The sequence below is a fragment of the Brachyhypopomus gauderio genome, chromosome 5 (genome assembly GCF_052324685.1).
Source record: "Brachyhypopomus gauderio isolate BG-103 chromosome 5, BGAUD_0.2, whole genome shotgun sequence".
NCBI lineage: Eukaryota > Metazoa > Chordata > Actinopteri > Gymnotiformes > Hypopomidae > Brachyhypopomus > Brachyhypopomus gauderio.
This window is the reverse complement of record NC_135215.1, coordinates 31,237,940-31,251,030: the sequence shown is the minus strand read 5'-3', so window position 1 is coordinate 31,251,030 and position 13,091 is coordinate 31,237,940. Positions and strand designations below refer to the sequence as shown.

The 13,091-nt window shown below is 39.8% G+C and overlaps 1 protein-coding gene across 7 annotated transcripts; it reads left to right on the top strand.

Moving 5' to 3' along the window:
* The first annotated feature begins 817 nt into the window (after positions 1-817).
* Positions 818-12,108, top strand: coro2bb (coronin, actin binding protein, 2Bb). Of its 7 annotated transcripts, none has more exons than XM_077007082.1 (13): positions 818-1,043; positions 5,454-5,537; positions 6,768-6,968; positions 8,135-8,171; positions 8,349-8,498; positions 8,977-9,141; positions 9,852-9,968; positions 10,057-10,161; positions 10,326-10,422; positions 10,670-10,782; positions 10,925-11,015; positions 11,088-11,227; positions 11,338-12,108. In XM_077007082.1, the coding sequence occupies exons 3-13, from the start codon at positions 6,808-6,810 to the stop codon at positions 11,476-11,478; spliced, it is 1,317 nt and encodes a 438-aa protein (XP_076863197.1). In that variant the 5' UTR covers positions 818-1,043; positions 5,454-5,537; positions 6,768-6,807; the 3' UTR covers positions 11,479-12,108. The 7 variants fall into 7 exon arrangements, with proteins under 7 accessions (XP_076863197.1, XP_076863195.1, XP_076863196.1 ...); XM_077007080.1 differs by having other exon boundaries at positions 818-1,047; XM_077007081.1 differs by having other exon boundaries at positions 818-1,052.
* Positions 12,109-13,091: the final 983 nt, after the last annotated feature.

Sequence of the window (13,091 nt, the reverse complement as noted above, 5' to 3'; positions counted from 1 at the left end):
TAAACGTGCAGGTTATAAAATATACTTTTACAAGTACACCAAAACTACTTAATAAACACGAGTAAATGTAATCTGTTACTTTTCACCTCTGGTTATTGCTATTGCTATTTTTAGAAATACACACAAAATACACAAACTGTACATTATTATTTCCAGTTAAAATCATGGAATGATGGCTCAACATGGTCTATGTGTTTTCTATATTGTATACATATTTTCCATATCAAATTATTTGACAGTGTCTTAAATTGATGCATTTTTTTATTGTTTCTGTTTTTAAACTACATATTGATGTTAAAGACAAGAATAAAACACATTTTATCTCAACACAAAATGTGAAACAAGTCCACAGCACAACAAGGGTCTGAATGTTGTTAAGAGCAGGAATATTATGAATGAGAGACGGGAAAGATGATCAGAAAATCCAACCAGATAACAAGAGGACCTGGCGCTGAGTCTAAGTAGTTGTTTAATTACACAGTGGAGCAGTGCTGTGTCAAACCAGTGAATACTGTCACTAGAATTGTGGTTAAACCTAATGTTAAGGAATATTGGTCATATTGCACTGCACCTGCAAGTCCTTAACTGAGACTATACCCACTATACCTCCATGGCTGTGAGCTGAACAAGTGTGCTGGAGTAAATATTGAGATGTAAGATGTCTGTTAGATAAGAGACCAATATGAGTACTCTGACAGAAATCAACTTTGAAGACCATATCCATGGTGAAGAAGACATATTCTGTCTGGAGTGGAGCTGCAATACATGCTGTTGGCTGCCAGAGGTCCCCATTCCTGAAGTATGGATGGTTGTGAAGGTTACCCACTCCTCGCACCTGCAGCTTATTAGCACTGCATTGTAAACGTCTGTGTTCAGTCCCAGTGACTTTCAGCTAACAATGGAGTGTTGATAGACCACCGCTTAAAAGCCTTTCTGTGATTTTAAAGACCTACTGGATTGATTGAATTAGTACTGCAGATTACGAAGCATGGTTGATTCTTGATGAATATGCTGCTGTGTTCTTTATGAGAGGAAGACCTGTGGTAGGTAAGGTATGCAAAAATGCTGTAAACCACAATTTCCTTGTGACCCAACCCTATAGGTACCTATCTCAAAATTGGTATAAAGAGGTCAGGGAGACTGTTTATGAACTCCTTGGGAATGGAGTCATCCAGGAGACTTGGGTCCTATATGCTTCTCTGTTGGTGATGGTGCAAAAACCAAATGGAAGTTTGATACTTGGGATAGGCAGCAAAAGACTAAATGCTAAAAGGATTACAGAGGGTTGATGGGCAGCCTGTGAGGTTTCTTCTTCTTCAAGGAATATCATAAGCACTTATCACCAGTCCTCATACACCACACCGTTCAGTCTCTAATGGATATTTTGTTTCTGGGGCTCTGTGATGGGCCAGCAACTTTCCAAAATCTTATGCAGGGTGATATGAGTGATCTAAATCATGCTGGGTACTTCGCTTCGAAGAACACCTCATGAAACTTGAAACAATGTTCCAGAGAAAAAGGGCTAAATGGAAAATTATAGTTTTCTTAAACCTGTCTCTGTTCATAAAGTTTCTGACACAAAGCACATCACAGATCCTGACAATAACAATTGGACAGAAGTGGTTAGTCCCTCAACTTGCCTTTCTTGGGTTTCTGCAGTATTGTCATGGGTTTATTGAGGGTCCCCCCCTCCCCCAAACCCATCATGATGTATGTATACCTTAAAGACATTTCGTTACGGTTCTTTATGTTTCATGGACATCACCATGGCAAATGGCTTTTGAGCAACAAAAAGCTAAATAGTACTCTGCATTAAGCTATGCAGATTCAACATTTTCCTGCTGGAGATGCTGGTCACCTAGGATCAGTTGCCACCTTTATATTAGCTGCAGGGGGTAATAAGACAATTATGGCTTATACATGTTGATAGAGCAGCAGAGAAAAAAATCACAACTACTGCAGCATGAATCCTGAACTACTTGCACTAAAGTGGGCAGTGGTGGAAAAGTTCAATTGTTTAGGGTCTGTATTGTTGCTGGGTTGTTGCAGTGTGTTTCTGACTGCCGAGGTCTGATTTGAGTCTTTCTGTGTGCTTCATTACTATCTCTGCCTTGCCTTAAATGATTGCTGTGGCCTAAATAAGGTTCCCTGCTACAGCGAGACATCCTTACCTAGCTCTGGTACCTCCTTACCTGTCCTGGCTTCATATGGTTGAATATTGTTCCAGGCTCTTCTGTGCATGTTCCTAGTTGTTTGTGACCTTGTTCTGTGTAGAGGCAGTTTGTAGTTGTGAGGTCTGTGTGTAAGGGTGTATATACTCTGGTAAATGTATATTGTTGTGGAATGTAGGGAGAGGTGCCTGTTTGATTGGGATTTGTTTGGCATTTTCTGTTGTAATTTGTGTTTTTAGTGTAGTCTTGTAGTATTGTTGTTTGATGTGGGCTTTTTTGTGTGGGTTTTTATCTATGCTGGTGTTCAAACCATTCCTGACATGTGTATGTATGCATGTGTGTATATATACATTCCTATTCAATACACAGTTCCATGACATTTGCTGGCTTTTGTTTAATCATTCAATTTCAGTCCATCATATGTTAGTTACATCTTGTATCGCTGTTATGTCCACACAGCCAAGATGGATTCTTAAGTGTGTGTGTGTGTGTGTGTGATGGCTTTGTGGGCCATGTCGTCTTCTGATTTGCCCTAGTTTGCTGTTGGTCCCACTCATGTTGGAGCTCCTGTCTCAAACCCTCGCACTTCCTTTTGCACTGGCTGGCCCCACTGCCATTACAAACTACGCAGAAATAAACAAATGTAAACGGCTCCCAGAGGTACGACTCTGTTACTGTCATTCATTTTGAAGAGCCGTTCAATAGAAACGATAGTAGACTATCATTCGCAAAGTAGACAGCTATCTATTTAGTATTTTACCTTTTGCAAGTTTACACTCGTATCTGCATGTTAAAACGAGTGATGTATTGTTCGATATATTTTTTATTTTATTATTGCTTACCATAGGAACTTGTTTTGAAAGGGAGATGAGTCTGTCAGAGGGGTGATTATCCTCGTGTTTCTTTTTATCTGGGAAGTTGGTATCTCCTCGCATCACTTCTCAAATTAAACCCTGAATATAGTTTTGGCTTTTAAAATACGACTAAAGATGTGCCCATTGTTTTACTGCCTCACCCCAGCCAAAGCCACCTAGAACCGGACCTGGCTGATCCAATTTCTTTAACGTCTGCTTTAACAAAAGATATCAAGACATTGTATTTTTATCAAAACATTGTTCTGTCCCTACAGAATGATGTATATACATGGGTGTTTAGATTTAGTAAGGTTCTTTCACAAAAGCTTTGGAGCAATAGCAGAACTTGTGCATATGCTTTATAGACAGTCTGATGTAAACCAACTGAAATCATTGTTGCAACCATCACCACCTTCCATCTGTTCCCAGTAGTTTCCAGTATTTGATCATGCACATTAGTGAACAGCTTATTTGGAGACCATTTTGTTCTTATTCACTATCTAGCAGGTTCTAATCTCCAGTGAGTACCTCCCCCACTACCTCTGATCCCCTTTCATCTTTTTGGTTGTGTATGTGCACTTAAGGGTAAGTTTATCTCAAAGTGAAGCCCTGTGCTTCAGAGAAAAACCTACACCACAGTCATAGTCTTATTTTAACAAGGGTAACTTTTAAGGTCTTCTCATTATTCAAATGTACATAGAAGGGTCTTTGTGTTTAACATTTACTGGTAGCTGTGGCTTTAACAAACAGTTGTACAAAGTGGATTAATATTTTGCACCTCAAATACTGTGGCCCTATGTATGTACATAAGTATGTATTTAGTTATGGTGTTTCAACCACAACCAACTGCTAAATGGTGTTTAAGGTCAATAATGTGTAACTATTAATGTACAACGTAAGCATCTAGGAAATACAACGGGCGGTTTGTAAAGCAATAGACAATGCAAACTCACCAATGGAGCTGCAGAGTGCTGAAGTGTATACCACATAAAGTCCTGTCCATCCTCTGTTGCGTAACTTGCAACACGGTTCCAAACTACCTCTGGAAGCAACATTAGCACAAGAACTGTCGGGAGCTTCACGAAATCGGTTTCCACAAACAAGCAGCTGCACGCAAGCCTAAGATCACTGCTTGGTGCCGAGCACAGGCTGTAGGGATTAAAAGCACTAGTGGACCCTGGAGTTATGGAAACATGTTTTCTGAAGTGACAATTCCCACTTTGCTGTATGGCGATTTGATGGACAGGTCTGAGCTTGCCAGATTCCAGGAGAACACTACCTACCAGAAAGCACAGTGCCAACAGTAAAGTTTGGTGGAGGAGGGCTAATGGTCTGGCACTGTTTCCGTGACCTCCACTGTTTCCGTGAACTCCACTGAACACTTTGAAGATAAAATGGAATGTCCATTGGAAGCCAGTGTCTACTTCATAAACATCAGGGACTATTTTTACAAAAGTTGTTTTGGGCAGAAATACCCACTACCCACAAATCCCACTACCCACTCCAAAATCGTTTAGAAACCCCTTCATGGAGAGCCAAGTCCATTTAATGGGTTTGGAATGGAATGTCCAAAAAAGCTCATAAAGGTGTGATGGTCAGATGTCCACACTATTGGCCATCGCTAGCAGATAAAGGACATTGGGTAAAGGCCTAGGAAATGAGGCAAAGTAATACATAGACAAATGATTTACAAGTGTATCTGATGTCAGACTCTTGACACTGGTGTGTGAAACACTGAAGGCTTGTCCTGGTGTTCTATATCATATTCAGTAAGAGTTTATGCCTTTTTGTTCTTGATGCAATGCTTGGAAAGGAGCATTGAGTTAATACAACCACATGAGGGCAGCATGTGAGCTGCAAACTCCCAGGAATCAGTGATGAATAGCTGTGTTCCTTGTACACTTCAGTCAGAACTTTTGAACTCTCGAGTGACTATGCATTATTCAGTTCCAGCTGCAACTAATAAGCCATTAGATTAAGTTCAGTTGGAAGAGAAGTTCTTAAATTCGTCGTAAAGATACCGATTTTATTTGCAGAATTTTATTTGAATTGGGAACCTTTGAAACATCTTGGAGCCAATATAAAATATAAACATAAGTAGGTCCGCTCACATTTAATTGCAAACATAATATTTATAGATGTATGTACCTTCAAATGTATATTTTAGTTTCTACATTATTTTGCTGCTGTTCCTTGTTCAGACAAGGACACTTTATTTAAAAAGGCGCATCATGGAAAAGGAGAGACATTAATGAACTTGCAGGAAGACGATGCTTTAAGTCATGCTTTGAGCATGCATGTGTAAGAGATGGAGGAAGAGGTTTAGGTCTGTGGTGGGAGGAGCTCTTGAAGGTTCGACCATGTGTGCGAGAACATCACAACAGGCCACAACATTAGCAACAATAACAGCCAGACTCTCTCTGTACAGATGCACAAGATCAGCCATCCTTTAACTTGAGGATTGAAAGTTCCTACAGAGCCACTGAGCCCCATCTTCATGCCAGAAGGAAAGGTAAGTTGTCATAAGGAAAAATGTGGATGATGCAATAGTGATATTACTAATAGTATTATTAATAATTCCCTGCATATATGCTAGATATATAATATAATAATTTGTAATTGATTGCTTGGGATCATTGTAATCACATGTTGGAGTATAGTATAACTAAAACAACATGTTGGAGTAAAAGTAGTATAACTAAAACAATATTATCTAATTCTCATTGATAAGTGCATGATGCACTGTATTATGTATTTATATCCACTGGCTTCCTATTCATCCGGGGTAGACACATGGCGTGTATGGATTCCCATTATGTTTGATTCCCCGTGTGTTCTGGGAGTTGACAGGGACAAAGAAGAGGAAACACATGAAGTGTAACCAGGAAAAGCCCAGAAACAATGGCCTTAAAGTAACAGTGCAATGCAGTATGGCCTTGTGATCCACTGGTCTTTACTAAGGAGTTGGGACTTTCATGTGTGTTTGATTGCAAAGACGTAACCAAAAAAATTTGTCTAGAACATTCAAAATGTAACACTTCTAATGCATAATTAAGGTGTATAAGAAATTGGCAGAACTGTATTCACTGCCTTAAATCTGACCTTAATTACCCAGTGGAGTCTGAACCAAAACACATCTTGGATTAAAGAAACCTCATTTACATATGCGTCCTTCAGATGCTCCCTAATGTGTTTATCCTGGAGCAGAAAAAGAGGTCGTGTAGCTCTCGCTTCTTGCAGGGCCTAGTGCTGCTCTGCAGTTCAAAATAAAGCTTTGGATTTTTGCTGAAGAGCCAGTGCTTTTATTACTCAGAAGGTAATAAAAAGGAATATGCATAAGCGGAGCCTTGGGCTTTGTTGATCTGCATGCACATTCTGGATCTGAACCTATCTTCGCCAGAATAGCAGAGCTACAAGTATGCTGCTCTAAATTGGGTTTAATGGACATTTATTATGAACTCTTCATAGTCCAATTTGCTGTATTGTGACTGCAGAATGGAGCAGGCATATTCTTTGCCTGTGGGCTACACAGATCTTCAAATAAACAGTGCTGATACAAAAGTTGTAGTGAAAGAAAATAAGCATTAGGTAGGGCTTCTGTCATGGTCCCAATAAGAGAATGCAGTTTTTTTCCATAAAAAGGTCTGAGGCTTAATACGTCTACTTGAAAAGTGGACCATTGTGCTGTCTGGTGCTAAATATAAAATAACAAATTTTATGGATTTATTTATTTTTATCTTAGATGTCGTGGCAACCAATGTACAGAAGTTCAAAGTTTCGGCATGTGTATGGCAAAGCTAGCAGTCGAGAGCTGTGTTACGAAGGTATTCCCATCACCAGGGACGTTCAAGACAACCACTTCTGCGCTGCCAACCCCAAATTCCTTGCAGTTGTCACTGAGAGTTCAGGAGGAGGATCTTTTCTGGTTTTACCACTTTACAAGGTATTTATCTGTGTATATGCTTGTCTGTATATTCTCCTGACATTAAACAAAATGTAGATTAGCTTGTAGATTCTACAGTGTAGATAAAACAATAGTGGGGTCCCTCCAATTAAAGCGTTTAGTATTTAGTTCAACAGAATTGATTCACAACATGCTCAGTACTAATTGTACAGTACTAATTGTTTGCGATATATATATATATATATTTGTATTTGCTGACTGTAAAGCCTGAAAACTGTCTAATGTATGCAGACATGCTCAGTGCTGTTGTGGTGAGTCAGTCTTGTGGCTGCTGAGTGAAGAATAGAGATTGACGAGACTGGTACAGAGTCAACCATGTGATTCTTGTCCAATCATTTTGGCTCTACCTCACTGGATGCATATTCACATGCAGAACTTGTCTAAAAACGTAGATCTCACATTTGCTTTTACAGAAACTGTCAAATCTCACACTGCAGCTTTTAAAGAAAAGATAATGAATTCGACTACAGTAGCTGCATACAGCAGATTAACCGAGAAGGAGACTTATTATGATCATCCCATATCTTATCTGGAAAACTGCTGTAACCCACCTAGTCCATTTGCATGTAGCATTAAGATGCATCTGTGTGAGCTTCTGCTCTTCAGACAAAGGGTGTATGGTATAACTGCATCATATGTGCACGCAGTTTGGAACGTGACATCTGCTTTGCTTGCACTGCTTTGTGTGTTGGGTATGCGTTTAAGGGAACTGCTATTAGACGAGAATCAAAACTGCTTAATAATTAAACTGATGAGGCTAGTACATTATGGGCAACAGCTTGCATGTGCTGATGTCACGCTGTGGCATAAACTCAGTTAGCAAAATGTTCACCTTTTGAATTATTGTTTTGTATTCAGAACATGTTTTGTGCCTTTTGAAACGGGCTAATGAAAACAGGTTAACAATGTGGTCTCAACTTTTCTAGTACCCTCAAGATAACTCAAGATAAACACTACCATCGTGTGGTTAAAGAGAGACAATGCAGCATGTGTCTTAAACGTGTCATAGCATGGCTTTTACCTCAACATTAGATAAACACTAAGTCATGTATGTTACTCTCTTAGGTAGGTCGTGTATACCGCCATCACCCAAAAGTATGTGGCCACCAAGGCAGCGTACTGGACATTAAATGGTGTCCTTTCAGGGACAACATCATTGCTTCCTGCTCTGAGGACTGCTCTGTGAGTTATGCACATTACACTCATTTTGGGCATTAAGAAAGTACAGTGACTAACTACAATGACTGATTTGTTTAACAACACACTGATGTCAAGACAGCGATTTGAATGAGATGTTGTGCTATTGGTAATAATGACTGTTTAACTTGACCGTATGTGTGCTGATCATGATGATATCAGGTGAGAATCTGGGAGATTCCTGATGGTGGCTTGAGACGCAATATGACACAGGCTCAGATGGTCCTGACTGGCCACAGCAGGAGGGTGGGACTTATAGAATGGCACCCCACCTGTAGTGGAATTCTCTACAGCGCTGCATATGATGGAAAGGTAATATAATAAGACGACAACAATTAAACCCTCATTATCTCTTCCTCTGATCACCACTCCCAGTGCCTATTTTTCTTTAATCCCTGTTTTTAATGGGTAATAAGGGATGGATGAACGAACTTGTAATGAAAATGATCACAATGTCACCAAAGTGCTTAATTTGCATCAGTAGAATGTGTGAACATAAAATAAAGCTTTAACAGTCATTTATTTGGATAAACGTACATATTACAGGTTATCACATACTATAATGTAGTGATTATATACAAATATCCAGTGGTTACAATAAAATCAGAACTTGGAGGAAATGGTATCTTCACACTCATTTATAAAATACTTTACCATAACACAATCATAACTGTCAGCTTACTATATTGTAGCATGCATTTGTTTTGGATTACACATGTTGCAGTGTGGCAACCTGAGACACCACATTCCATTTGATTTCCTTTGACACCCACTGTTTCACTGTTTCAAGATCCTGTTGTGGAATGTGGAGAAGGGCGTGGCTGTGAGGATGATTGATGGCCACTCAGATGTGGTCCTCTGCATGTCCTTCAATACAGATGGAAGCCTACTGGCCACCAGCTGCAAAGACCGAAAGCTGCGGATTCTCGATGCCCGCTCAGGAAGAGTGTTGCAGGTAGGGTAAGGGTTAATGTCTGAGGAGTTGCACGCAGCCAAATGCCAAGAAATGCCCCCAGATAGCATCTCCCAGTCCAGAGGTGTATAATCCAGGTTCAGAAAGTAAAAGTCCTCACCAGGATTTTGCTCAAGCTTACTAGATTTTCTAATTAGTGCAATCCAGGTAAAATGAGTGGAATCAACACAATCCAGGAAGCCTGAGCAAAATCCTGGTGAGGACTTTTACTTTCTGAACCTGGATTATACACCTCTGTCCCAGTCACTGGTTCTTAATCACATGATGACCACATAGTTGAATGTGCTGCAGGAAATATTGTATAAAGATTTGTTAATCAGTGATGTAGATCTGTTATGATCCCAAGAGTTTGATTTTGTAGATGATGTTATGAGCGAAATGTTTCGGAACATTCTTCTAAATTAAAGCGAACACCAAAAGACTAAAGCAAACTAATAAAAAATGTCAGATAATATATAATTAAACAAATGTACCTGCACCTCTTCAATGTCTGTTTATGGCAAGTGTCTCATCAAAGGATTACACATTACGTGTGCACACACACACACACACACTAGGTCTGTCAAAAGAAACTTTAATAATTCTCTCTGATCAAAGCAGTAACCAGCTTTTGTTCTCTTGATAACAAGCCCAGTCTGACTGCTAATGAAGCCAAAGGATCCTGCTGAAATGTCTTCTTTACATGAGTACAGGAAGCAGACGGCATGCGCCACCGTGTGAGCAGGGTGGTGTTTCTGGGCAACATGAACCGTGTGCTCACAACCGGAGTCTCACAATGGAATACTAGACAGGTAGCACTGTGGGATCAGGTGAGCTTAAAACGGCTCATAGCATCCTTCACCCATGTCCCATAGGTGTATGACTGGCTGTTTGACGGGGTGTGTCTGTGCGCCACAGGAGGACTTGTCTGTGCCAATCACTGAGGAGGAGGTGGATGGATTACCTGGTCTGCTCCTCCCCTTTTATGATGCAGACACACACATGCTTTACTTGGCGGGCAAGGCGAGTTACTGTCCATCTACTGTATAGACTTGTTGGAGCAATGAAGAACTTATTCATGTTTATCCACAATTGCCATTTTAGATTTTGATTTGTTGTCTTGAAATACAGACCTATAACTACACTAAATAAGTATATATTGTTTGACGTTCAAATGTGGTCCACAGGGAGATGGTAATATTAGATACTATGAAGTAAGTCCAGAGAAGCCTTACCTTCAGTATTTAATGGAGTATTCTTCCTCTACTCCCCAGAAAGGACTTGGTAGGTATACAATGAAAAAACAATACATATCTATAGCAAATCCAGTAGCTAAGCACTTCCATTCAATTTAATGTCAAGGATTTCCAACACTGAAAATAGTTTAATAAATCTGAGTGCAGTAAATTTGGGATGCAAGTATCAACTAAAACAACGCTTGTTTAGCAGTCTCCTGTAGTGATCATTTTAGCATGGATATAATGTTTGAAACCAAAGTTGTCTGTGTATTGTCCTCCATTGGCCTTAACAGGTGTGTTGCCAAAGCGGGGCCTGGATGTGGGAGTGTGTGAAGTGTTCCGGTTCTATAAACTGGTTACTCTGAAAGGTCTAGTGGAACCCATTTCGATGATCGTACCACGCAGAGTGAGTGGGTTTATATCAGATGTGTCCTGAGTCCTGGGACAAGTTAGGTTCCTCACTGTCGATAACGTACAAGTGCTTCAGTGAACCGAGAGTGAAACGAATGAATATTGCCTTGACACATGGCCCTCATGTTCTACTGCAGTCGGAGACGTTCCAGGAGGACCTGTACCCAATGACTGCAGGTGCAGAACCGGCTCTCACTGCTGAAGAGTGGCTCAGTGGGATAAACAGAGGTAGCACCCGATCCATTCCACATGAGTTTTATATCGGAGCGATTCTCAATGTGAGACCGTGTGTGTGTCTAGGGCCAGTCCTGGTATCCCTTAAGGAGAACTATAAGCAGCCAAACCCAACTTGTTCTAAAGCTGCTAAGAGAGAGAGGAAAGCGCTGGCGATGAAAGGGTTTGACCTGCTGGAGAAAGGCTCTCCCAAGACAGACAACCAGGTGTGTACATATGATTGTGTCTGAATATAAATATATAATTCTGTTGCATAGTTGTATATTATAAATATGGAAGAAGAACTTTAATGGGGCTGTGTGTGCGCATGTGTTAGTTTCTAAGGATGTTCTACAAGCAGCAGGATGAACTTGGACGACTACAGAAGGAGCTCAGAGATAAAGATGAGAAGATCAAACAGCTGGAGCTCGAGCTCAACAACTTTAAAAATAACAACCTCACATTTGAGCATAAGTAACAAATGACACACTTTTAAAATACAATTTCATGAGAGTGAATTTACAAGTTTTTTTTACAAAGCAGAACAGGGTGCTGGGGAGCATTAGACAGACGGATGTTTGCTTTCATCAGGTGCATGATTATTGCAGACGTCTATGAGGTCTAACCATATGATCCAGAGTCCTTAATTTTATTTTGGAATCACATCATGTACATATTCATACTGTAATTACTCATGGTCAGGAGCATGTTTAAATTGTGGTTGTCGCTGATTGTGTAGAGATTTGAGCCATATTTTAAGACAGACTTGATGGGGATGAACTAGAAGCAAACGCGGTTGGATTTAACGTTTAAATCTCCATCCAGGCATTACTGTCATGACACCAGATTGTTCTAATCCACCAGCAGAGGGCAGTGAGGTCATACTTTTGCGTGTTTAACTGTACTCCCACAGGTTTAATGTTCATTCTTATATCATTGTTTGCGATAATGCTGTCAAGTACATAATGACATTCTCTTGATGTTTAATACATTTATTGTTTGTGCCAGGTCAATGTAGGTTTCTTTTATTTTAATGGTATTCCTGTTTTTAAACATTTGCAAAATAGTTGTACAAAATACTGAAATAAAATAGCATTTTGACTATGGAGATGTGTTTGCCGAAGTTTGACCAACTGTCAGTCTTTGAAGTGTTAGTTTTAACTTGCATAGTTGCTAAATTGATCTCCTGATTTACATTTTTTTTCAGCAAATGCTAGCAAAGTGCTCACTCAGTCTGTCCTATAGTTTTAAAGCATGCTAACTCCAAAAGCACAGCACAAAAGGTGTGTTTTTGCAAGTTAGTTACTATTTTTTTCTTTTTTTTAACTTTTCAGTATACCTTTTTTGTGCTGCACCACAACACCCCCCCCCCCCCCCCCCAGATGTCCTGGTTTTCCCAAATGAAAATATTGTCGCCTTACCTTAGTCTAGCTCTAGAGTTAAATGGCTTTAGACACTCACTTAGATTTCATTCTCCTGTCTGATTTCTGCAAAGAAATGGCTCTAAATGGCTATTTTTAAACGTGTCTTTCTCCTGTGCATTAAAGGAAAGGTAGGACTCTGTATGACTGGGTGTGAAAGATTCCTACTGCTCAAGTGGTAGCTCACTCGGCAAGGGGGTGGCAGCAAAACCCACCGTGATTTAAAAACAAGAAACTGCTTGGCAGCTGGTTAGGTCTCAATAAAAATGCTTTTCTTCATGGGTTATGAATGATTCAACCACAAGATGAGTCCATGTTGGTGCAATCCAATAATAGAAGATGAATATCAACAATATTGTGTTCTGCTCTGCATGCTAAAAGGATCTCATGGGAAATAATGTTCTGTAGAACACATTATTAAACATTCTGGAAGATAGTACTAAATATAATGATTCAGTGATGCTAGGAATGGACATTACCGTCATCGGACAAATGGCATTAATTGAGGTCAATGGCAAAAAAAGATATATGACCCATGGGTATGGTGCAGCAGTACTTGGCTTGAATAATTTGACATAGAATGCCAATAATTGTGCTATTAACTTCATGAGTAAAATGTCTAAAACTTAAGTTACTAAAAAAATGCTTAACCAGAAAGCTAAAGCTCAAT

Excerpts from the sequence above, each read along its gene's own strand:
- coro2bb (XM_077007078.1), top strand. Across the intron at positions 8,172-8,348 it reads CCTGCTCTGAGGACTGCTCT|GTGAGAATCTGGGAGATTCC; the intron begins GTGAGTTATGCA and ends TGATGATATCAG. Across the intron at positions 11,016-11,087 it reads GCTCAGTGGGATAAACAGAG|GGCCAGTCCTGGTATCCCTT; the intron begins GTAGCACCCGAT and ends GTGTGTGTCTAG.